Source organism: Castor canadensis, chromosome 5 (assembly GCF_047511655.1).
Source record: "Castor canadensis chromosome 5, mCasCan1.hap1v2, whole genome shotgun sequence".
NCBI classification, from domain to species: Eukaryota; Metazoa; Chordata; class Mammalia; order Rodentia; family Castoridae; genus Castor; species Castor canadensis.
Genome location: NC_133390.1, coordinates 152805818 through 152831683, shown reverse-complemented (window position 1 = coordinate 152831683; position 25866 = coordinate 152805818). Strand labels below are relative to the sequence as shown.

The 25866-nt window shown below is 37.3% G+C and overlaps 1 protein-coding gene and 2 pseudogenes across 3 annotated transcripts in view; 2 read left to right on the top strand and 1 right to left on the bottom strand.

Moving 5' to 3' along the window:
• Positions 1–25866, top strand: part of Atrn (attractin) — a 122981-nt gene that overhangs the window by 21279 nt on the left and 75836 nt on the right. For all 3 annotated transcript variants that reach the window (XM_074074427.1, XM_020176564.2, XM_074074426.1), the window contains exons 4-10: positions 5943–6071; positions 7134–7339; positions 9096–9264; positions 20062–20152; positions 20756–20999; positions 21876–22059; positions 23111–23265. In XM_074074427.1, the coding sequence (XP_073930528.1) occupies positions 5943–6071; positions 7134–7339; positions 9096–9264; positions 20062–20152; positions 20756–20999; positions 21876–22059; positions 23111–23265 (1178 nt within the window). The remainder of the gene's footprint in view (positions 1–5942; positions 6072–7133; positions 7340–9095; positions 9265–20061; positions 20153–20755; positions 21000–21875; positions 22060–23110; positions 23266–25866) is intronic.
• LOC109694558 (small ribosomal subunit protein uS14m pseudogene) lies at positions 10302–10667 on the bottom strand (annotated as a pseudogene).
• Positions 12805–15356, top strand: LOC109694557 (peptidyl-prolyl cis-trans isomerase A-like; annotated as a pseudogene).

Genomic DNA, 25866 nt, shown 5'->3' with positions numbered 1-25866 from the left:
ATTTGTTTTCCTCACTTGGGGCTTGGTGTGATGGCTGTCCCATATGGGTGAAGAAGGTAATAAGCAGTATGTGAAGAGCCAAGGCACCAGAGGTCAGGAGGCTTAGTGTGCCCCCGGGCTTCTCCACCCTTTTTGCTTAGAAAGCTCTCTGACATTTTTGAACTGAGGACCAAGGCCATTTTTTGAGACTAAAAGTTTTACTTTTTGGCCAAAAGAGCTGGCCATGGTTAGGCCATACTAAGTATTTAAAATGGCATTGGCAAAGTGTTGGGCATGTATGTCTTTATGCCAGAATTTGAAACATGCTTTGTGTTATGGCAAGACGCACCCCAGACTTTAACCGAACCATGGAAACTGAGTGTCATGTTATCATTATATTACTTTGGGAATTCACTTGCTACTGTATTCATCAATCAGATTTTATGCAACCCCATTATGTGCCAGGCATTTTTAATTACCTTACTGGTAGCCCTTGTAGGAATATGAGCCAAACATATGGACATAATCCCATGGTTCACCTGGACTGTGTATTTGATGAGTGGACATAGGATTTTTATATCATTGACAACAACAAAACAAGTATAGAGTTATAATTGATCTAATCAGTATGACATGAGGAAAGCTAAAGTATCTATATGGAAAGTTAGTTAACAGCATAAATTAAGATTATATTAAAATTTAACTAATAACATATTTGAGTATGAATTTTTAAAAATTACTGAGCAAATATATAAAAATTGGAATTTACTTAAAACACAAAAGTCTTAAGGCACTGATGTGCAGAACAATTACAAAACTGCTGTCTTAGGCAATAATTGCTACACCATAGTTTGCTCAGGAACATGTTAGGTAAAGGAATCAACTCAGTGGTGATGTGCTAAGAATTCAGAGTATAGAGAGACTGGCAGCTGATTGTTCAGCCAGGTGGATAATAATAAAGAAAAGAAAAACAAAACAGGATTCAGGAGATGTAGACTTTTAATATGGGTTCTGCCCAAGGCTCTGTGAGAACTTGAATTCAAGCACTTTAGACCTCAGCTTCTAAAACCTAAAGCGAAGGTGTTGTACTGTGTTCTCTGTGGCTTTATTGCAAACTATAAAGTTTAACTTGACTCTAAACTGGTTTATTACATTTATCTGTTATGTATTGAAGTTTTAAATAAAATTGTTTTAACAAACAGAGTCCATTATCAGACAAATGTGAGAATCACTGGAGCAATTTATCTTTTAAGACTCTTTAGCACTCCAGCATTATAATTTTCTGGTGCTTCAACAAATTTATGTACAGAGCATTTGTGGACTAGGTTCTCTGCTAGTGTATGTTGGAATGAAGATGCTGGGATAGTAGTGGTGATAGGTGCAGGGGAGTGGTTTTCTTCCCTGGGAACACTCTTCAAAGAAACACAATTCCTAAGCAAGGTGTGCTGACATCTCACCACTGAGCTTGTAACCATTGATGGTCAATATCAGTAACCACCTACTTTCTGACCTCTTATGTGAAAAAATAGTATTTTATCATGCCAGGCATAGTGGCACATGCCTGAAATCCCAGCACTTAGGAAGCTGAGGCAGGAGGATTATTAATTCAATGCCAGCTTGGGCTAAATAGCAAAACACTGTTTCAAGAAGAAAAAGAAAAGGAAAAAAAAATTACTCCCCCACACTATTCCTTTTAGAATTATTATTTTTAAAGAAAGTCATATATTGATGAGGCTGTTGTTTAAATGTAATAATTGAAGAAGGCTTATGAAAGCAGGGTCAGTCTGTCTAGTACCCAATTAAAAAACTATAATTAGAGCATGATATACTTAAGATGGCCAAAGGCAGGCACCTCTGTCAAATATTCTTGGACCATTCCTTACTAGTAAAAAGTTTAGATACTTCCTGACTCCAACACCAGGCTGTGACCCCTGACTTTTAAGTATCTGCTTCATTTTCTGCATCTTTCTGCCCTTTGAGTAGTCTTTTTGAATGTCAAATTGAAAATTATTTGTTGTGATCTTTTTTCTTTTGATTTTATTTTTAATAGTTTTATTATATTTTTAATTAGTATACATTAATAATTTGAGGGGGTTTCATTATGGTGATTCTATACATGTATACAGTGTACTTTGAACAAGTTCACCCCTCCATCATATTCCCATTTCTTCCTCTCTCTTCCCCATTTCTCAAAGTGTTTGGTAGGTTGCATTATGCTGTCTTTGAATATGTATGCATAGTGTACTTTGATCCTCTTTATCTCTTAGTGACTAGTTGTGATTTTTTAATCTTGTCAACTTTATTGGATTGGTAAGAATTTAGGAGATTAGTAAAACATACCTGTGGATGTATTTGTGAGGGCATTTCCAGAGAGGATTAACTCAGGTGTGAAGAATCACCCTCAATGTGGGTGGCACCATCCCATAGACTGGGGGGTCAATGGAATATAAGGAGAAAAAAGAGAGAGCTCCCTGGCACAGGCATTCTGCTTTTCTGCTTTCTGTCTACTATGAGATAAGAAACTTTGCTCTGCCACACTCTCCCCACTATGATGGTTTGAAATGTAAGCAAAATAAATCCTCCTCCCTTAAGTTGTTTCTGTCACAGCAGTTGAAAGTCTGGCTAACACATTAGTAAATTTACATAGGATAGTTGGCATAGATAGATTATACCTCAGGTATGTTCAGAGAGCCCATGTTTGCCTGGGACAATTATGCTAAGTTTTAGGTCTGTGAAGAAAATATAGTTCTGTGATTTTTCAAAAATGGTTCTAAACAATGATGATCTCTGTTTAAAATATAAAATTATGAACAACCTTAGGGTAGGCAGTACTTGATTTGCTCAGGTTTAACCACTGGCTGCAGCCTAGTTTATACCTGCATTTACTGATCTCAGAGGTGGCTCAGGATGACAGCTGTATGGCATGCCTGCAGTAGCTGGTCCTCACCCGTATTTCTTCCATTGCCTTGTGTGCTGAGTGAGGCTGTTTGTGTTCATTTACTCTGTAAAAGTTTAGTTTTGTCATAAACCAGTTACTTTGTTTTCACACTGGGAGAAATCCACACACTCCAAAGTTGGCACTTTTTCAAGGTTTTGAAGAGAATAGAAATGAGTGCCTAAGTCTCTCTCATAGTAAAGAAGCCAATCCACTCTCTCCAGCATCATGTAGTTGCAGTTGGTAAAGTCATCTGTCCTACACATGTAAATATCTCCACCATATGAAGACCTTCACCCATTGCTTTCCGGGCACTAGGAAAGTGCTGCTTCAGCATTCCATATGCTCTACCAGTTTGATAATCATTATGTCACTGTGAGCTAGATATACATTGAGGAAATTGAGGCTCAGAATTGTCAGTGACATGTCCAGGCATATGGAGCAAGGAATGCAGCTAATGTCTATTTGATCCTGAAATTCATATTAGACTAACAGAGAGTACAGGATCTCCCACATGTGACTGACATCCCCAGTTCTTTCCTGTGCCAGTGCCTCTATGGGACAGTTACTTTTGCTTCTCTCACACCTGTATTTAGGTGGCCCTGTTTTTTTTTTCTTTTTTTTTTTTAGCAGTATTGGGAGTTTGAATTCAGGACCTCCTGCTTGCCAGGCAGCTACTCTACTACTTGAGCCATGCCTTCAACCCTTTTTGTTCTGGTTTTTTTGGTGATAGGGTCTTGTGAACTGTTTGCTTGGGCTGGCTTCAAATTGTAATCCACTTGATCTCTGAGTAGCTAGGATTATAGACATGAGCCACTGGTACCCAGCACCCTGATCTTAAATAAGTACATATCCCTTCAGTATTTCAAGGGATTCTGGTGCAGAGCTGAAAATCTGAAATGCTGCAAAATTTGAAACTTTTTGAGGGCTGATGTAATGTTACAAATAGAAAATTCCATACCATGAAACCTTGTTTCATGCACAAAAATATTAAAGGTAGCACATAAAATTACTTTCTGACTGTGTGTTTAGATTTGGGTCCCATCCCCAAGATGTCTCATTATATATATGCAAATATTCCCAAATCTGAAAAAATAGGAAATTTGAAATACATCTGGTCCCAAGCATTTGGATCAAGGACACTCAATCTCTAGTTGAAAGCATGATGGTTGAAACCATTTGGGTTGCTGATCAAATGCCACCTCTTTGAGAGCCCTTCCCTAATTGCCTTTCTAAAGCAGCACCTTTTTATTCTTTTCCTGTGCCTTGTTTCCCTTTCTGGAATTCTGTCTTCCTGGTGTTGTATACAAACACACCTGTGTGTGTGGGGATGTATCCAGGTTTATTTATTTCTGTAACTGTACTCTATAAGGACAGGGACATTGTCTTATTCACTGTTACATTCCTGCTGCCTGGAACAGTATCTCACATGTAGTTAGTAAGTACTTAGTAAATATTTGGTGGTTGAATACGTAGTAAAGAAGAAATGTGTTTTGTAATCCCTGGATCTGAGGATTCCTAGAGTTCTGTCTTCATAAAAAAAAAAAATTAAATGAGGAGTTTTGGTCCCATTTCCTGTGTGGGGAGCATGAAATGTTTCTCTTTCTTTCCCTCACTTCTCTCTGCTTTATCCTGTTATACTAAAAAAAAAAAAAAAAATTAAATGAAAGTCCCATTCTCTTCCTCTTCATTCTCTGCTTTTGTACTCCTCCAGTCAGTTTTACATACCCTCACATAAGTTCACATAAATGTACACTTATGTGGGGCCCATTGTTTTGCAGTCTGGCCTGTCCCTATCCTTGATGAGCTTCTAGTTAGACCTACAGACGTACAGCTTCCTAATGACTCACTCAGCTGGCTCCCTGTGGATAACTTGCTTTTCCACTTGTTGCTATCTGAATAATGCTGCAATTAGGATTATTGTATGTTTGTCTTTGTGTACATGAGAAGTATTTTTTCAGCAAAAGAAGGGAATTTCTAGGTCATAGTCAATGAGCATTTAAGACAGTCATATTTCTGAGGTGGGACTTCACCTGGGTATGCTGTAGGAAAGCAAACGGGTTAGGGGTGAGTGAGAAGGGGAGAGATTAATAGGAGACAAGATGTTTGTTTATTGGGTGGAGTTGTTACATGGGATCTGGTAAGGATCTAGGCATTGACTAAATGTAATGGTGGTAGTGAATCAATAATGGGGCAAAAGTCATTGACATATGAAAAGATGCAAATGGCAAGTCAACAGGAAAAATGATTAAACTCAGGAGTATAAAAGAACTTAAAATCTCAATCAAATCACTTTCCTTTATTAAATTAACAAAGCTAAAATCAGACTGGTAATCCTTGTTGATAAAGTGAATGGGATGGATCCTTTCATTTTGTATTGATAGGATTTCAAGTTAGCATCTCTCCTCTGGAAAAGAAGATACTATTTTGGATGAGAAGTCTTAAGAATTGTATTTAGACCCTTTGACTTAGATATTCTTTTCCTCACCTGGATTTTTTGGCACCCAACCAATACTTAGAATATTGCACTCTGGGTGAGGTCCTAAGGAGAGATTTTAGTGACAGGGTCTTATGGTATATTATTTGTAAAATAGAATATAAAAATGTAAGTGGTGCAAATTAGGCAAAGAAAATATTTATGTTTTTATATAGATAAGTATTGTATAAAAATATTTATCTTTCAGTACATATTTGGTATTTATCAACTCATAGTTTATTGTGATTGTGGAGATTTAAGAGCACTATAAAAAGTTTTATAAAAAAGTGAATAGAGCTATTGATTTTAAATCTTATTATAAATAAAACCAAGATTAAAGGAAGCCTAGCTAAAGATTCATGTCTGTTCCTCCGCAGATCCAGAGCTAATTTAGACCCAGAAGTAATAGGGTAGGTCACAGGAATTCATTCCTCTGCCTGGATGTGGTTTTTCAAATTGTAAAGATGAAATCCAGTTTTGGATTTGTATCTTCCACTGTTTGATGTGTCTGTAATTGTGCTTCCCCCTGTAAGAAATGTGTTTCCATTTCAGTGGCCTCATTGTTCCTGAGAGAGATGGCAATGAGACTGTCCCTGAGGTTGTTGCTACATCGGGTTATGCCCTGCTGCATTTTTTTAGTGATGCTGCTTATAATTTGACTGGATTTAATATCACTTACAAGTAAGATATTTAAATCTAATATCTATGATTTAGTTCAAAAGACTGTATGTTTTAAGTAATAATGACTAATACATTGAGGGCTTACAGTGTGCAAGTGTTGCACTAAGCAGTCTTGCATGGATTTTCTCATTTAAAATCCTTTTAAAACCCCAATAAGGCTCCGGAACTGTCTTCCTACTCAGTTTATGACAGAGAAAACTGGTACAAAAGGGAAATTGTCAGCATATGTTGGGAGGGACTGCAGTTTCAATCTAGGTGTAGCTGTTTGTTGAGCTTCTTCTGCAAGAGAGGGGCACTTTCCTACTAATGGATAAAAACATTGGAGTGTTTTGCTAAGCTTATTTTAACAAACTTTGCTGTTTTCATGTACTAAGTAGTAGAAGAATCTATACTCAAAGTATTACGATAATCCATTTATCCCTCAATTTTTAAAAATCTGAATTCTGTCAATATAGCCTTAAGCTATATTGTTGTGAGACACATTGTAGTTAAACTCTTACATTAAGTTAAACTAGTTTTCCTCCTTCCATCTGTAATGAGCAGTAAAATTGCCAAGGAATTTGAAGTATACCAGTTGGGACAATAATCTTAAATTCAGCAAATTTTCAGAGACTACCCAGAGGGATATATGTCATGAGTATATTGTTAGCAGTTTGTTTTATCCCTTCCCTCCCCATGTTGATAAGCATGAATTCAGCAATTTCATAATGCCCATCACTCATAGATGATCAAGAATAGGATCATTGTCTGGCCTTGAGCTAAGTCTGGACAATTTTATACAAATTGCTTCTTCTCTCCTTGTAATTTCTTTATGAGTCATTTATTTTTATTCTTCTCATGTGAGAATCCAGCAGTGTTGGTTTGATTTCATCACCTCTACCCTAGATAATAGCTATACAGTGTTTAGTGATCCCACTTGTGCTCAATCTTAAGTACTGCAGTTATGCTTATGAATGAACTGAAGAAATAGTGAGACCTTTAAACCTTGAATAGGAGGAAGTTCTGCTAAATTAATTGAAGTATTGCTTTGTGTTGACTTAGTTTTCCCCACTGTCTTTATAGTTTTGACATGTGTCCAAATAATTGCTCAGGCCGAGGAGAATGTAAGATTAATAACAACAGCAACGTTGTTGAGTGTGAATGTTCAGAAAACTGGAAAGGTGAAGCGTGTGACATTCCTTACTGTACAAACAACTGTGGTTTTCCTCATCAAGGCGTCTGCAATTCAAGTGATGTCAGAGGATGCTCCTGCTTCTCAGAGTGGCAGGGTAGGAGCTTCTTTTTCTTATTTCAGTTCACAGAATGCTTTCAGTTTAATAAATTGTAATTGACTTTATTCTTAGTATCTGTACAATTTATGTTAATCAAATATCACATGGCATTTAAGCTTTCACATTTCCTTATGTAGCTTCTTAAAATCTTTCTCAATTTCACACATATATAGTTGTGGTCTCTATAGAACTGTGGAGGAGTTTGCCATCCTTTACAGCTTATTCATGGAAGTTGTGGTCTCTATAGAACTGTGGAGGAGTTTGCCATCCTTTACAGCTTATTCATGGAAGTTGGAGAGCTCGGTCTCAACCATAAAGAACATTGTAGAGAACCAAGCTAGGAGGTGGACAAGAGCTGACAATAATGCCATTTCCTTAGAAACTTTCTCTAAGTTCAGAGAAAGTTGGTATCAGTTATACATTCGAAAGCTAAAGCAGTCACCTAATGGCATTATCTACAGAAATAGATTATTAAAGGAGCTTTAGGGGTTCTTTGAAGAGGTGAATAAAGTCAGTTGTTATTGATTAGTAATTTTCATTGTATACTTATCTCTTTCCCAGAACCTTATTCATTTATTTATTTAAAATTAGGAATTCTGGACTGGAGGTGTGGCTCCAGTGGTAGAGTGCCTGCTTTATAAGCACGAGAAGCCCTGAGTTCAATCCCAGTCCCACCCAAAAAAAAAAAAAAATTAGGAATTCTAATTTCTGAGACTTGCTTCAGAATGGAAATGGGGAAAACTGAAAGGAAAGTGGGAGAAGGTCAGAAAGAAGTCTTGCTTCTGGAGGGGTGGAAAAAAATACCTCCATCCTCTTAGGGTCCTAGCTGGGTTTGAGAATTAAACTGATACAAGCTTTATTAACAGGAGAAAATATATAAATGTACAAAGAAGCAAATAGGTATTTAAACTGAATTGGAAAAGAATTTGTGAAGAAGCAACTATGTGGGAGGCTTAAAAGTTATTTAAAAATTTTTTATAAGCATAAATTAATTGTACAAAGGAGTTTCATGGTGATATGTACATAATGCATATAGTAATATACTTTTATCAGATTTACTGTCTACATTGCTCTTTCTTGCCCCATCCCTCCGCCCTCTCCTTTTTAACAGTTTTTAATGAGTTTCATTATACTATTTTCATACATACATATATAATACAACTTCAGTCATATTTACCCTCATCACCCATCACTGTCTCCTTTCCCCCTTCCCCTCCCACTGAGAACCTTTTTTATTTTGAAAAGAAAAAAAATTAAATGGGTTTAGCTGACATTGAAGTTAATAGAGTATTTGAATGCCTTCTGCCTTGCAAAATGTTTCAGCAAAAGCCAAACCTCCCAAGAGTAGTCTTGTCTCTTGCATGTGTAAAGTTCCTGGCTTTACCAGAAGATGGATGGTTTTCATTACTACTCTCAGGTCTAGTTGTTACATTTTAGCCCTAAGATTTTTTCATCAGAGTTAATAATTCCTTTGTGTAGTCTTTCCTCTGAGAGCTGCTTATGCAAGTTTTTCATTATTGAAAAAGCTCAACCTGGGTATGGCCAAGTCATTAGAAAGTATGTGATTTATTAGGGATTATTTTTGGTCAATATCTTGAATAAATTGAAAACACAAAGAGATTGGTTTGATATTTAAATGTTAAAGAAAGGACTAAGTACTTTTTGAATATGTTACATTTGGATGATTAAAACTCAAAATGCAATAAGCTTCAAAGCTGCTTTTTTGTGAAGCTAATTTATTGTGTTTTCTTAGGTCCTGGATGTTCAATTCCTGTGCCAGCTAATCAGTCCTTTTGGACTCGAGAGGAATATTCTCACTTAAAGCTCCCCAGAGCCTCTCATAAAGCTGTGGTCGATGGAAATATAATGTGGATTGTTGGAGGATATATGTTCAACCACTCAGATTACAGCATGGTTTTAGCGTAAGTTGTTTTAAACATTTTTGCAAGAAGCTTCATTTTATAAAGTACAAATAAGCCAAAAGAAAAGAAATTATTATTAATTTCCACTACTTCAGGAAAATCTCTGTTACTATTTGGCACTAGTCTTTCAAATGTTCTTGATGTATGCTGAGTTTTTGAAATAGACAGTTACAAAGAATTTTTGTTACGGTAAGAAAATTTATCTTTTTGAGATACTTTCTCTGATATTTTGCTTCAGGAACTTAAATGGTTTGTATAAATAGTGTTATTTTATCTTTTAATTTAATTAATAGTTTCATATGTCAGATGGTTTGAATTTATAGTTTACTAGTGAAAATTGTGCCTTTGTCTAATACTTCCCAGAGTTCCAGATCTTTTGCTGCTCATCTTGAAGGGAGAATATGCATTATCACAGAAGAATTAGCTATGAAATTTATGAACACTTACTGATGATGATTTTATTTTATTTATTTTTTGGTTGCATTCAGGTTTGAACTCAGGACCTCACACTTGCTAGGCAGTCATTCTTACTGCTTGAGCCATTCCTCATGCTGATTTTATAAGCTGGAAATTACAGACATTTAAATTTTTTTTCCACAGAAAATACGTTTATCCTACTCTCTGCAACTTAATGTCCTAGGTCAAAGAGAAAGATAATTCACTGTCAGAATAAAGCATCCAAATTTAGTTTTTTTTTTTTTTTTTTTTTCTTGGTGGGACTCGGGTTTGAACTCAGGGCTTTGCACTTTGCAAAGCAGGTCCTCCAGTCCATTTTGCTCTGGTTATTTTGAGGCTATTTGCCTGAACTGGCCTCAAGCCACAGTCCTCCTATCTCAGCCTCCCAAGTAGCTAGGATTACAGGCATGAGCCATTGGCATTTGGCTAGTCATTTAAAATTTTAAAGTAATTTAACTATAGACAGCATCAGGTAGAACAGACAACTGTGCTGAACCCCTATAAAGACTAGGGTTTCATATATTAGAAGTCTCTTCTTGTCAAGACTGCCTTCCATGAAAGCTCTAGGTTCTGGTGCTGATTTACCACATAGCTTGCTGGACCCCAGAAAGTTGCCCATGGTCTGCTACGTGATGGAAGATGGTATGACTAAGCCTCTAGCACCATTTTATACCATGAGGATGGAACATCATTACACCAATTTCTGATTCTAAAAGGACAGCTGTCCCAGGGAAGGGCAGCAATTTCTTCAGCAGCTACTTCCGGAAGATCTTTTAGCCAAATGATACTCTTTCTGAGTGAGTTGATCCACAGTCTGTCATCTACATATTCATAGTCATTTTTCATCTTTTCATGTCACACAACATTTTCTAGTCTACAAAGTAACCTAGAACTTGGCCTAGAACTTGGAATGTCTGTAGCAAACAGCCCAGCATGGAGACAGCCATATTGTCCCTGAAAACCTAGGCATTTTCTATTAATGAAGATTGTAAAACACCAGTATCTGTTCCTAAAGAGATTCTGGAAATATGGCAGTCTTGAGAAAACTGGGGTGGTTGGTTACCCTAACCTCTAGCCAATGACCAATCAGTCATGGAAGTACTGACCCTGCACCTGAGGTGCCATTCTTGTTCCCAGGCTCCCTTTGATGTTAGAACTAAGCTAGATCTCCACCAATACTACCTCTTTCTTAGCTTTTCCTTCTTCTGAACCTTGCTTATCTCACTTCCTATCAGAATCCCATCTCAGACTCTGCTTGTAGGGTGCCTAACTGAGACACTAATCTTTCCAGATTTTTTTTCTCAATATTTTAAATCTAGTAATCTTTGATTCTCTCAGGGGTCCATAATCTATTGATTGTGTCTTATTCCCCATTGATTGTATCTTACTCCCTCCTCCATTCTTCTGTTCAACTATCATACCTTCTTTTTACTTTGCAGATTTCTACAATCTTTTCTCCTATGTTCATTCTTAGCTAATGGCTTTGCTTTCTGTTTCTTTTCTTTCTTTTTTTTTTTTTGCAGGACTGGGGTTTGAACTTAGGGGCAACACCTTGAGCAACTCCACCAGTCCTTTTTTGTGATGGTTTTTTTTCTTTTGAGATAGGGTCTCAAACTATTTACTGAGGCTGGGTTCAAACCATGATCCTCCTGATCTCTGCCTCCTGCATAGCAAGGATTACAGGCGTGAGCTACCAGTGCCCAGCTACATTGCTTCCTGTTTCTATTTTGAAAGATAAAGTTCATTAGAAAAGGACTTCCACAAATTCTCACCACATTTACCCTTCCCCTGTGTCTATGCTTGTTTATTCTGTCTTACATATCTGTAGACTAGCGTTGTTCAGTAGTTTTGTTCATGATGGGTATGTTCGGTGTTACTAGTCACCGAACATGTGGCTAGTGGGACTGAGGAAGTAAATTTTTTTATTGTTTATTCATAGTCCTTATCTTACTGGATCTTGTACCAACATTTGATATGGTCCATCCTTCCATCCTGTTTTAAGCACTTTCTTTAGTTGACTTCTTGGATGCCACATTTTCTTGATATTTTTTTCTAGTTGTATTCTTTCTCATACTTCTTACCTATTTCCTCTTTAACTGACTGATTTGATAATGCACTCAGGGATCAGCCCTTGATCTGCTTCTGGCGGTAGATTCACTCTCTTGGTGATCTTATGTAATATATTGGTCTTTATGTTGGTGACTCCCAAATTTATATCTGCAGTTTAGACTTTTGAACCCTTATCTGTAACTTTACTTGACACCTCAATTTGTTATCTAATAAGAATTGTAAAGTTATCTGAAAACTGACCTTTCTCCCAAGCCTCCTTCCCCCCTCCCCAATTGTCCTCATCTCAATTAATGACCATTCCATCTTTCTTTTTTACTTCAGCCAAATATCTTGGCATCATCCTTGACTTCTTGTTTTTTCAAGTGATAATACTTGCAAATACTTATCACTAGTTGCATAACAAATTACTATAAATTACCACAAATTAGTAGCTTAAAACAACTCACATTTAATGTCTGACTTTTTCTTGGTCAGGAGTCTGGGTTCTGTGCACTCAAGTTGTCACCTGGCCTACTCCTAGAGGCTGACTGAGGAAGAATTTACTTCCAGACTCACCTAGGTTGCTGGCAGAATCAATTTCCTATGGGTTTAGGACTGAGGGTCCTAGCTTTATGCTGCTTTTTGGGTAGAAGTTGCCCTCAACTCACACAGGCTACCTTCATCTCCTAGAGGCTACCCATAGTTTCTTGTCACTTGAACTTCACTGATATGGCTGCTTACTTTATCAGTTCACAAGAAGAGTCTTGACTCAGTCTGCTAGCAGTATGGATTACAGAAATGACATCCCATCATCTTTCCTATACTCTGTTGAACAGTAGAAGCAAGTCATTGATTCTGCTCACACTCAAGAGGAGGACATTATACATAGGTATGAGCACCAGGAGGCAGAGATCATGGGGACCATCCAAGTGTCTACCTGCCACAATATGTCAGCACATGTTGTTAGCAAGGCCTTTAAAATCTGTCCCAAATCTGGCAGATGCTGGTTTCCCCTATTACTACCCACTGTCAACCATGGCCAACCCCACTGTGATCTTCAACTTGCCGTTGATGGTGAGTCCTTGACCTGTCTCTCCTTCAAGTTGTTTGCATACAGAGTTCCAAAGACAGCAGAAAACTTTCATGTTCTGAGCATTGAGGAGAAAGGATTTGGTTATAAGGGTTCCTGCTTTTATGGAATTATTCCAGGATTTGTGTGCTTGGGTGGTCTTCACACACTGTAATAGTAATTCTGTTAACAGGGAAAAATTTGATGATGAGGACTTCATCCTGAAGCATATAGGCCCTGGCATCTTGTCTATGGCAAATTCTGGAGCAAATCTGCACTGCAAAGACTTGAGTGGTTGCATGGCAAGCACATTGTCTTTGGGAAGGTGAAAGAGGGCACGAATGTGGTAGATGCCATGGAGAACTTTGGGAACAGGAATGGCAAGACAAGCCAAGATCACCATTGCCAACTGTGAACAACTCTAAGCCATTTGACTTGTGCTTATTGTAACCACTAGTCTATCTTTTCTGTAGATCAGGATTGTACCTGTCTCTCTTATCTGCTTACAATATGCTATAATTTTTGTGGCTTCACTGGGTTGCATATTTTCCTTATTCCTCTCCAAGTCTAGCTGGCTTTCAGAGTTAAGTTTATGACTGAATAAAAATTCAACAACAACAACAAAAATGTATCCCAAAATCTAAACACCTCTCACAACTTTTATTGCTGTCACCATGAAAAGGTAAAATTAAAGTTGTGAAAGTAATTGTCTCTTCCACTGTTATACTAGATTTTTGTAAGAGCCATATATGTAGTTTTACCCTTGCACCTGGCATCATTCCTGTTTTTTTTTTTTTTGTTTTTTTTTTTGTGATGAGGGAGAGGAGTAGGAGCAATTTGGTGTACTGGGGTTTGAACTCAGGGCTTTGTGTTTGCTATGCACCAAACTTCCAGATGTTCCTCTTTCTGAAAGCAAGAAATCTGGGAGTCATTTTGATAACTTCCCCTCCTTTCTCTTCTTGTACCATAACCTCTTCTCAATCCTCTTCAACTCTGTCAGCAAATACATATCATATTTATTCATTTTTCTGCCTGCTTGCCATATCTTCTACCTAGTCTTCAGTACTGGATTCCTGTCTAATTCATATGTTTCCATTCCTTCCTCTTAATCTATTTTCTGAATATGAACTGGGATAATGCTTTAAAAGTGTAAATCATACCATTTACTAGCTTCTTAAAAACCATTGGCATTGTCCCATTAGGTCCTAATTGTCCTGTGTGATCTGAGCACTGTTTACCTTCTAAGGTTCAGTTTGTCCTTCTCCTGCCTTCATTATCTGTACTGCTCCACCAGCCTTCTTTACCCAGACTCACTGTGTGCATACTTACTTTAAGGGCCTTTGCACTTACTGTTCCCTGTTCCCGCAGTTTTTCCTCACTTACGGATCTTAGTTTAATTGTCCCACAGAGAAGTCTTCCTGACCTTCTGGTTCAGATAGGGTTCAGGTAGGCTTTCCCTGTTGTTCTTTTTCTTTTCTTCTTCTTTTTTCATAGTCCTCATTTCCTTTATATCAGGGTTGATTATTTTTAATTATATCTGTGTCCATTATTATACATGTTCATTTTCTACCTTTTTTACTTTAATTTCTCCAAGCTTAGGGACCTTGTTTAGTTACTCAGCTCAGGGCATAGTTCATAAAAGGTACTCACATAAGTACTTGCCACATACATGGGGGAGTAAATGAATTCTTTATTACCTGTACTAATCTTTGTTCCTGGAAATGTTAATGTCACCTATCCCTTTTGTTTGACAGGTGTGCGTCATGAGCCGTACTTCTTTAGATTGTAACTTTTTTTCTATTTGTGCTCGATCAAAACATGATTTTTACACCCTTGTATGTTTCATATTTATATTTGTATAGTTTTAAATAATGTTTTACTAACTTTCATGAAAAGTAAATATACTGATTCCTTTTAAAAGTGGTATTTCTGGAACTTCAGTTTCAAATCTTATTGACATTGCTTTTACTGTTTCTCCCAGAACGCTGTTAACCCAAATTTTATTTCTTCTTGTGGGTCTGGGGCTTGAACTCAGGGCTTCATGCTTGCAAAGCAGGCGCTTTACTACTTGAGTCATACCTCTAGTCCATTTTGCTCAGCTTATTTTGGAGATGGGAGTCTCAAGAACTGTTTGCCCAGGTTGGCCTCAAACCTTGATCTTCCCTATTTCAACCTCCCAAGTAGCTAGGATTACAAGTGTGAGCCACCAGTGCCTGGCAACCCAAAACTTTTAAGTTATATTCAAAAGCAGTTTCTGGGGCTGAGGTGTGGCTCAAGTGGTAGAGTGACTGTCTAGTGCAAGGCCCTGGTTTGAAACCCCTGTATTGCAAAAGCAAAAACAAAACAGTTCCTGTTTTATGGCACTCAGTGGTTCTCTTGCAAAAAATGGCCTCTGGGTTAAGATTGCCTGTTGAAACTTCATTATGAAATTTCTTTCCCTTGAGGAAAAAAATGTTTTTTTTTTTTCCTTTTATTATTCATATGTGCATACAAGGCTTGGGTCATTTCTCCCCCCTGCCCCCACCCCCTCCCTTACCACCCACTCCGCCCCCTCCCTCTCCCCGCCACCCCCTCAATACCCAGCAGAAACTATTTTGCCCTTATTTCTAATTTTGTTGTAGAGAGAGTATAAGCCATAATAGGAAAGAACAAGGGTTTTTGCTGGTTGAGATAAGGATAGCTATACAGGGCATTGACTCACATTGATTTCCTGTGTGTGGGTGTTACCTTCTAGGTTAATTCTTTTTGATCTAACCTTTTTTCTAGTTCCTGGTCCCCTTTTCCTGTTGGCCTCAGTTGCTTTTAAGGTATCTGCTTTAGTTTCTCTGCGTTAAAGGCAACAAATGCTAGCCAGTTATTTAGGTGTCTTACCTATCCTTACCCCTCCCTTGTGTGCTCCCGCTTTTATCATGTGCTCAAAGTCCAATCCCATTGTTGTGTTTGCTCTTGGTCTAATGTCCACATATGAGGGAGAACATACGATTTTTGGTCTTTTGGGCCAGGCTAACCTCACTCAGAAAGATGTTCTCCAATTCCATCCATTTACCAGCGAATGATAACATTTCGTTCTTCTTCATGGCTGCATAAAATTCCATTGTGTATAGATACTGTTTTTTTAAATATTAGGACATTGAGTAACAGGTAACCAAATAAGGAAAGAAGTAATCCAATGAACTTTAAAACAAACTCAAGGGAACACCAAGGGTGACCCCTTCTGCACCCTGCAAAAGTCACAAATCTAGAAAGAAGCAAACTGAGTGGGTATTAATATTTTGTTGTTATTTTTTAAACTCTTTTAACTGAAGAGGAGGAGGATCAAATGAAAAGTGTAGAAATTGCCCCAGTGGCTGTCTCTGCTTCAGAATCAGGGCTCCTATTTCAATAATGATACAATCTACATAGGACATTTAAAGAAATTCTCAGAGGAGAGAAGAGTCTAGGTATTTTATCCTAACAGACTGCACATACCTTCATCCAAGCATTTCTCCAGACTTCAGTGAAGTGGATAGAACATAAAGTACCAGCCCTCACACTAAAACCAGGGTAACAATCCAGTCAACTTATCTAGATACAATGGAAACAGAATTAAGAAGTCACTGTACTACAAACAAAATGTCTGGAGAGCTATGTCTAACCACAGACAAGATGAAAGAAGTGATATTGTAACTGATGCAAATATTTTTTGATGAAAAAATAAAGAGGAAGAAAGAATGCACTATGTAGACTCTGACAAGAATCCATCATATAAAAAAAAGTAACTTCAGTGGGTATAATGGCACATGCCTATAATCTCACTAAGGAGGTAGAGGCAGGAGGATCATCAGTTCTAGGTTAGCTTGGAGTCTGTAGCCAGATCCTGACTCAACCTCTCCCCCAAGAAAGGAGGGGGTAGCTCAAGGAGATTATTTTCAACTGCTGTAGATAAACTTAATGAGAATTTGGATTCAGAAAAACAAGTTGAAATACAAACTAAAGATAGTAAGATGAAATGAACCTAAAGAAAGAGAAATAAGTCAAGTTCATCAAAACCTAGAATGAAATTGAATGACTGATAGATTGAGATAATTCTAATTGAATACACAGGGGAACGGGTTGAAAATTAGAATAAAGCAAAAACTCATGAAAGACAGGAAGTGATTATATATAAAGCTGTCCCTGAAGAAAAGACCCTTACAGATAGAATAAGTGGATTGAAATAGTACAAGGTAGTCATTCAGGAAAATTGTATAATTTCTCAGTGAGAAGACCTGATTTGATCAAGTTCTTGAACTTTTAGGATAAAGGACAAATTATTGTTTGGGAAGCTTCAGGTAGTTCTGTGCTTCCTGCTGGCTGGGTTTATGCCTTGTCTCTGCATAGCCCTTGCTTGATCTTTGGGGTGACCAGACACAGTCATTGGTTACCAGGCCACTGTCGAGGGTGGAGTATGCACCTTGTGGCATGATTGCATTCCAGCTGTCATAGAGGGGCTTGTGAAAGAGATAGCTGTAGCTGTATGGGAGACACAAATTTCTGAACTCCTGAAGTTTGTCTTTGCTATTTGCTTGTGCAGGTCTTAGAATTAGTTGTTTAATAGTTTATCTTTGACTCTGCTCCCAGTAGGAGAATTTCTTATGTTATATTTTATCAATATTGTTCTCATTTTATATTTGCTTCTCTGTGTTATGAAAAAAATGACAGCCTATTATGTAAGCTTCTTTTGGGGGTTTACTTTAGCCAGATTCTGGGGACCTGCCAGCACCTAAGTATCTCTTATAAGCTCTTGGGCTGACATGCTGACTGAGGAGGAGAAAATGCATTAAGATTTAGATGAAGCTGGGTGCCAGTGGCTCATACCTGTAATCCTGCTATTTGGGAGACTGAGATTGTGGTTCAAGGCCAGCCCAGGCAAATAGTTTGTGAGACCCCCCATCTCCAAAATAATCAGGGCAAAATGGACCAGAGGTGTGGCTCAAGTGGTAGAGTGCCTGCTTTGTAAGTGTGAAGACCTGAATTCAAACCCTAGTTCCACCAGATAAAGAAAGAAAGAAAGAAAGATAGATAGATACAGATTGAGCAACCCTCCATGCCACTTGGAGCATCTGGAGACTTGTTTTTGTTTTCTGTTTCTTTCTTTCTGTCAAACTTAAAGTCACATAGGGTATATGTATATGATAGGAAGCCATGGAAGTCCTCAGCCAGAATTCTACAAAAGTGTTACAGTGGTATTCATGACATTTTGTAAAAACATTTTTCCTGGATGAATTTAAGTCATTTCTACTTTGATAACATATACAGTATTGTGACTTTAAAGAAAAAAAATACAGAGAGGTAGAAAGAGACAGAGACAGAGAAGAAAACAGAGAAGGAAGGAGAGAGATGATGGGGAGTTACAATGAAAGATTCTTCAGGATTCCAGACAGAAAAACCACATAAAAAGGGAAAAAATCAAGCTGGCTTCAGACTTCTCTATGGCAACACTTTTTTTTTTTGGTAATGGTACTGGGGTTTGAACTCAGAGCCTCATGCTTGCTAGGCAGGTGCTCTACCACTTGAGCCACTCTGCCAACCCTCCATGGCAACATTTGATATCAGCAACATTTAAGTGAGAGCACCTGCAAAGAAAGAAAGGATGAACCACAAATATACCCAGCCAAAATGTCATTCATTTGTAAAGCTATTAAGCAGATGTTCTTAAACTTGAGAGAGCTAAGGGAAAGGTATATATATGAGTATTATTTTTTTTAAACCATTATTTGAGCTGCATGTTGTAGCACACACCTGTAATCTCAGTACTCAGGAGGCTGAGACAGGAGGATTGTGGATTCATAGCCATCCTGTGTTAGATATCAAGACCCTGTCTCAAAAACAAATAAGCAAACAACAGCAAAACATTATTTGATTGTGAAATCCAGCCAATTAAGAATTGAAAAGTTCAAGAAGTAGAAGTTGTGGTGGAGGGCTGTGAGGAAATTGCCTCAGCTTAAATACAGATTGGGTACTAAGTCACTGTGGAATTACAGTGATAGAACAGAATGTGGATATTATGAGCATGCACATTTTGTAAATTACATAACAAAATTGGGAAGAAGAAATGGGATTGGAAATGTATGTGCCGAGGTTTTCAACTTTCAAAACTTCTTAGGAGAGTCTGTCCAAAACTTGTTTTGAGATTTAAGTGAATAAATTTAGTTAATAAAATAATTTATTTAGTAAAACTAAATACTTACAGATAAAACTAAAGTCTAAAATTTTCATGTACTTTTAAAAATGTGTAATATTATGTACAAAGTAATAGTTGATACCAATTTAAGACCAAAGGACAGTTTTGAAGAAAAAATAATGAGTAGAAATACCTTTACCACGGGGTTGGAAATCAAACATTGCTAATGCGGTTGAAGACCTTTGATATTCTTCCAAAATGCCAGAGATAATCAGTATCCTGGTTGTAGTGTTGGATGTTCACATGCATTTCCTCCCTCTTCCTTCTATGGGACTAGGGTTTGAACTCAGGAACTTGCACTTGCAAAGCAGGTTCTCTACCGCTTGAGCACGCCCCCAGTTCATTTTGCTCTGATTGTTTGAAAGGAGATGGGATCTTGCAAACTATTTTTATAAGAGTGATGGTGATGTTTTTCTGAAAAACAGTGAATATTTTAAGATACTGAGTGTGATTATTCAATGTATGAATGAACATAAATTGCAAAGCAGGAGTATGAATTATTTTCTTTTAGCATTTTTGTACTTTCACAGTTCTTTAAGTAAATTTATGGTATTGAAATGCTAGAGTAGTATTCTGGCTTTCTTGGAATTAAGACTAAATCAATTAGATAAACAAAGATAAAGATTACTAATTTTCTTTTACTTAATTATCACCCCCCTTTCAGAACCTGTCTTCAGTTTTTCATGATTAAATGAATGAAAAATTAACTGTAAGAAATTAAGCTTAAGTCCTTTTTAATACGATGAAACTTTCAAGTGCTTTAGATTGTGTGTAGGCAAGGTTTTCAGTAGACGTTAGACACTTCCAATAGACTTACAGTTTTGTTTTGTGCCAGGGGTATGTAGTCCAGCTCCCCTTCCTGAGTTGTCATATGCCTGGTGGGCCTAGGTATGAGGTGTGTTTGCCAGGGTGATGTGGTGGACATAATGAATGTTTCCAAACTGGATTATATCATGAATAAAAGAGTATACGATGTTCTTTTTTGTCATTTGGGTGAAAACATGATCTGTTTGTTTTGTAGGTATGACCTTACTTCGAAGGAATGGCTCCCACTAAACCGTTCTGTGAACAATGTTGTTGTTAGATACGGTCATTCTTTGGCATTGTATAAGGTAAAATGTCTGCAGTCTGTATTAAGCAGAAAACTCAGTTCTTCCTAAGTTACTGTATATATTATGTAGTTGAAATGCTATTCAATGTTGGTTTTTAATTGGGGAAAACTTTTTATTTGGTGGATTGAGGGTACATGATTGGCTAAGTTGTAAATGGAAATTGAAGTAATTTTCTAACCCAAGAGATTTTATTGGATTCAAACTGTAGTAGGTATTATGATTATGGTACCAAATGGTTAGAAATACAGTTTAAAAAGTATAGTAATCTATAGCCTTTATGCTTATTAGCAAGTTCCAAGAATCAGCACAATGTAATGTGACTGAACAATCATTTTCATTTCCTTGTTTGTGTAGGTATGTAGTAGAATGAACCAGCTTTATTGTTCCAAGTCATTTCATTCTGAAATAGATCTCATGTGAGGAAGTCCAAGAAAAGTGATGAAGTTTTAGAGAAATAGAATGTAATTTATTTTATTTTGTTTTTTTATCCCTTTCCCAGTAATTTACTGAAAGGTGCATTTTTAAGCTAAAAATACTGTTGAGGTTTTGAACCAATTATTTTCTATTAAGGTTTCTAAAATTCTTTTTATTTTTTTTCCCTAGGATAAAATATACATGTATGGAGGAAAAATAGATTCAACCGGAAATGTGACCAATGAGTTAAGAGTGTTTCATATTCATAATGAATCATGGGTATTGTTGACCCCTAAGGCAAAGGAGCAGTATGCAGTGGTTGGGCACTCAGCACACATTGTTACCTTGAAAACTGGCCGAGTGGTTATGCTGGTCATATTCGGTCACTGCCCACTCTACGGATATATAAGCAATGTGCAGGAGTATGACTTGGGTGGGTATATTTTTTCCAGTGGATGTATTTTGAGCATCAGATTTACAGCATCTACCCTATCATTAGGACGGTTTAATAAGATTCAACCTAATCTTGATCCAGTACTTTGTATTGAGAAAGCACAGTTAATGTATTGCCCGTGAAATTTAGATCATTGATGCCCCTCTGTAGTATGTATTTGATACTGTTAGTTTGCGAGGGGGCAAAGATGGCACTAAAGCTTTGGGTATTAAAAGGAAAATAAATGAAAATGACTCAAAACAACAAATATTCTGAAAAAAATTTTAGGTAGCTCCTTAGAGTTTGGTTTAATGGAGTGTGATTTCCCCTTAGTGTATATTTTTTATCTTGTTAAATTTTATTTTATAAAACTTTTCATACAGTAGGAGTATCAGCTATAATTGACATTTTGAGAAAGCAGGCCTATGAAGTAGATCTGAGTATTGGTCACTAAACATCATAGAGTATTAAATGTTCATTTGAGGGGAACCTGAGTCTTTTTAACTTTAATGAAATTCTTTTCTTATATAGCATATTAGAACTTTGGAATATTTAATAGATTTGAGTTTGACCACATGGCTTTGTTACAAGTTTAAGGTGGTCTTCTTTTATTTATTTATTTATTTATTTAATATTCATTTTTTTGAATGAATGACCTTGAACTGGTAATCCCAAATTGGCCTCCTTAGTACTGGGATTACAGTTGTGCACCACCATTCCCAAGAAGGTGGCCTTCTTTTAAAACTTAAAAAAAAGAGATACAATTGTGTGTATGCACTCTCCTGAACTCCGTTCTCTTACTCTAAGCCACTTAGACTTTTAAGACTTAGGGAAGGAGCCTGCGACACTTTCCTTTAACTGTTTTGCCCTTTCCAGATAAGAACACGTGGAGTATATTACATACCCAGGGTGCCCTTGTGCAAGGTGGCTATGGCCACAGCAGTGTTTATGATCCCAGGACGAAGGCCCTGTACGTTCATGGTGGCTACAAGGCTTTCAGTGCCAATAAATACCGGCTTGCAGATGACCTGTACAGATATGATGTGGACACTCAGATGTGGTGCGTGCTTTTTCTTTAGCTTTCACTTTAAGGTGTGAATTCTGCAGAGCATTCGGTGGGGAAATGTGTTAGGTTTTTGTTCTCAGGCCTGCGGATAATTCTGCTCAGCATTACATGTAGAGAAATTAGGAAAGAAGCACAGGATAATAAAGTGACTGATTTTTTTGGTTGCATTATTCTGGTGGTTTTTCCTGCAGAAGAGGTAGAAAATACTTGGCACTTTTGGATTGATTGTCAGTTTTCATACAGTGAGCAATACTGTACAATTTTATCTCTGCAGAATCCTAAGGATTAAAGTTATAGCTGGTTTTGTATACACTTATAAACCTCCCCCCCTTTTAAAAAATTTGTGGTGCTAGGGATTAAATCCAAGTTCTTGTACATACCAGGCAAATGTTACACTTCTAGTCAAGATAAATCCATTTTTTTTTAACATTGTCTTGATGACCAAAGTGTAGGTAGTGTTCTCTACCTACTTGGTAGAACTTGTCTCACCCTGAACTAAAGGTCAGCCTGTAAGAAGTCTACTAATTTTAGCAAATGTAAGTCTGTGTTATGAAATAATGTAATTATAAAGCAGTGTTTTTCTCTCTCCTGCTTTGTATTTCCTCACATATTTGAGAATGTGCCATGGATTATGACTTTCATTCTGTCTGCCATAGAAACAATCATTTTTAATGACTATAATATTTTATTTTGTGGGCATATCGAATTTATGTGTACAGTTGAAAGTTTTGGTTTCTAGATTTTGCCTTATTGATTAAAGTCTGTGCATAAGCTTCTGTCTGTATTTCACATAATTTTTGACCAAAAACTAATTAGAACTACAAGGTTTGAACATTTTAAGACTTTTAGTGTATTTTGCTAAAATTCTTAGAGATTTTTAGAATTTTAGAAATTTCTTGAGAAAGTTACTTTTATATAAGGAAAAGTCTGAAGTGTGTGCACATTTGGACCTGAAGTTAATAAATGGTTATGTTTACATTAGCAGACAGATAAGTTTTCTTTAAGAACTAACCTTGTATTTATTATTTTTAAATAAACTCAAAAGGACCATTCTTAAGGACAGCCGATTTTTCCGTTACTTGCACACAGCTGTGATAGTGAGTGGAACCATGCTGGTGTTTGGAGGAAATACACACAATGACACCTCCATGAGCCATGGAGCCAAATGCTTCTCTTCAGATTTCATGGCTTATGACATTGGTAAGTTTCCCAAAGCCGTTTTAGCTTCGTGAGTGTTTTTTTAATCTGTGAGCAACATTTAAAAAGAAATTGAAGCTGTCATCATTTTAAAACTGTAGGAACATTTGAAAGAGGTCCCAATAGTAGTTTTTAGTAGTCACACATTTATTAAAAAGCCTTAGTTCTATGTTAAGTTCTTTTTGAAATCACTTTCATAATTGCTTGAATGATAATTTTTAAGGCTGAGTTGAGGTAACTGGTCTCTCCTTTGTTACACATGACTTAAAGTAATGGTATGCGCTGGTAATCACCAACATTTTTTTAAAGTGGACTAAGTATGAATTAGCTTTATTTTGTTTCCTAGAAAACTGGTTTCATACATATTCTTAATGTGATAATATACTTGACCAGAAGAGGGCAGTACTTATTTGTTCATGAAAAACAAGTACTACCAAGTGTTCTTTTGTATAAACACCAGATTGTCCATTTTGTATTACCTTTTTATTGTAGTAAAATACACATAATATAAAATATGCCATCTTAATCTTTCTGTGTTTATAGTTGAGTGGAATTAAATATATTCATAATGTTATCCATACATTAACGCCATCCATCTGCGTAATTATTTTCATCTTGGAACACTAAAACTCTACTACTAGACAATAGTTACTCATTTCCCTGTAACCCCAACCCATTATGTCTGTGTCTCCATAATTTTGACTATTCTGTTAAGTGTTCATTTTTAATAGACATGCATGTGCTAACCACTGAGCTTGTACATTAGGGATGATTAGATGAGTAAGTTACAGCCCTTAGCCTCAAGGTGGAGGAGGCATAAGGATGAGAAAACAGTATAATTGTGATTTCTTCTTTTTTTTGGTGACATAAGGCTTTGGACTCAGACCCTCACACTTGCTAGGCAGGCTCTCTACCACTTGAGCCATTCAACACCCTTTTTAAAAATACTGGGCATGTTCAAGATAGGATCTTATTGCCTGGGGCTAGCTTGAACCACAATCCTCCTAAGTAGCTAGGATTACAGGTGTGAGTCCCTGGCACCCCACTGGATACTTCTTGATGAAAGGAATATGTGGGGGTCCCTCTGAGTACTCCTGTCATGGGGGTATTGGTGATAGTAAAGGAAGGCCTTCTTGAGGATGGGCCATCCAAACTGGGTCCTGAGGAGCACTGTGAGTCTGCTGGGTAAAGTTAGAGGCAGGATTTCCCAAGCAGAGGAAGCTCATGTACAGAGAGATAGAAGTGAGAAGTGACCATGGCACATACTTAAGCTTAGTCATTTTCTTCTGCATGCACAAAACGCAGCAGTGTCCTTAAGTGAAACTAGAGAAGTAAGCTGCTTTCACATCTGGCTGTTCAGATTTTAAGAATCCTGATGTGTCATGCCTAAGAGTGTGGGCTTTAGAAGAGTCATCCAGAGGAGGTGGTGGAATCACAGTCATGTTAGGAAGATCTCTTCAGCAGCATTGTAGTGAGTGACTCAGAAGGGGCACATTGACATTTAAGAGACTGCTGCTGCGATCTTGATGAGGGTTTGAACCAAGATAGTCAAAGTGGCAGTGAAGATAAGGAGGTAAACGTGTTTTGATGACTACCAGGATCTTGAGGATTGCCCAGGGTGTGTTTTGAGAAAGATGCAATGTCCTTACTCCCAGGTATCTGGTGTGGGCCATGGTAGATGATGCCTTTTGCCAAGGTTAGGAATAAAAGTAGAAGAACAGGATCTGAGAGGAACAGATAGAAGTAAGTATGAGGATATGTTCAGCTAGAGAGATTTCTGTGGGACAGAAAAGCAGAAAGCTGGTGGGAAGTTCTAGGAGGTGTGAATTTCTGTAGGGAACATAAGGGGGTCAGGGAACAGATAGAGATGTCTGAATGAGAATGGAGACTGAAAATTTGTCAGACAAGTAGGAAAATAGGTGAAATTAGTGACCTCTTGAGGGAGCATTAATATGGCTGCAGAAGGATTAAGTAAAATAAGGACTTGATAGTCTTTCCCATTTAGCAATAAAAAGATTATTTATTACCTTCTAGTCATAGAGAAATAATCTGGGTTGTAGAAAGTTGAGAAATTAACGCCAGGTTAGGTGTATATGCAGTGAGTGTTGACTTCTATTAAGAACTTGTCTAAGAAAACCAAAAAACAAACCAAAAAAACTTGTCTATAAAGATATGAAAAAGGGGGTGGGGGCAGGGGGGAGAAATGAACCAAGTCTTGTATGCACATATGAATAATAAAAGAAAAATGAAAAAAAAAGATATGAAAAGGGATAAGGTGAGTGTCTCAGAGGGAGGGAAAAGTGGAGAGGTAGGGGGGTTAGAGAGGGAGAGGGGGTGAGAGAGAGAAAAAGAATAGTTTGATCTTGGGCATAGTTCAGTGCTATGAAAGCTGAAGAAGGATGTTGGAGGCCCAAAGGAGAGGATATAAACTTGCATCAGGAAAGGGACCTTTGGGGGTGGGATAGGAGGAAGGAATTGCTGCTGCCCTGTGGCTTTAGAAAGAAACAAGGTAGGCAAGAAGCTGGGAGAGTTGTGTCCTCTGTTCTCCGTGTGAGAAGGACAAGGATCAAAGCTGGTAGGAGAAGGCAGTGAAGGCTGCTGCTG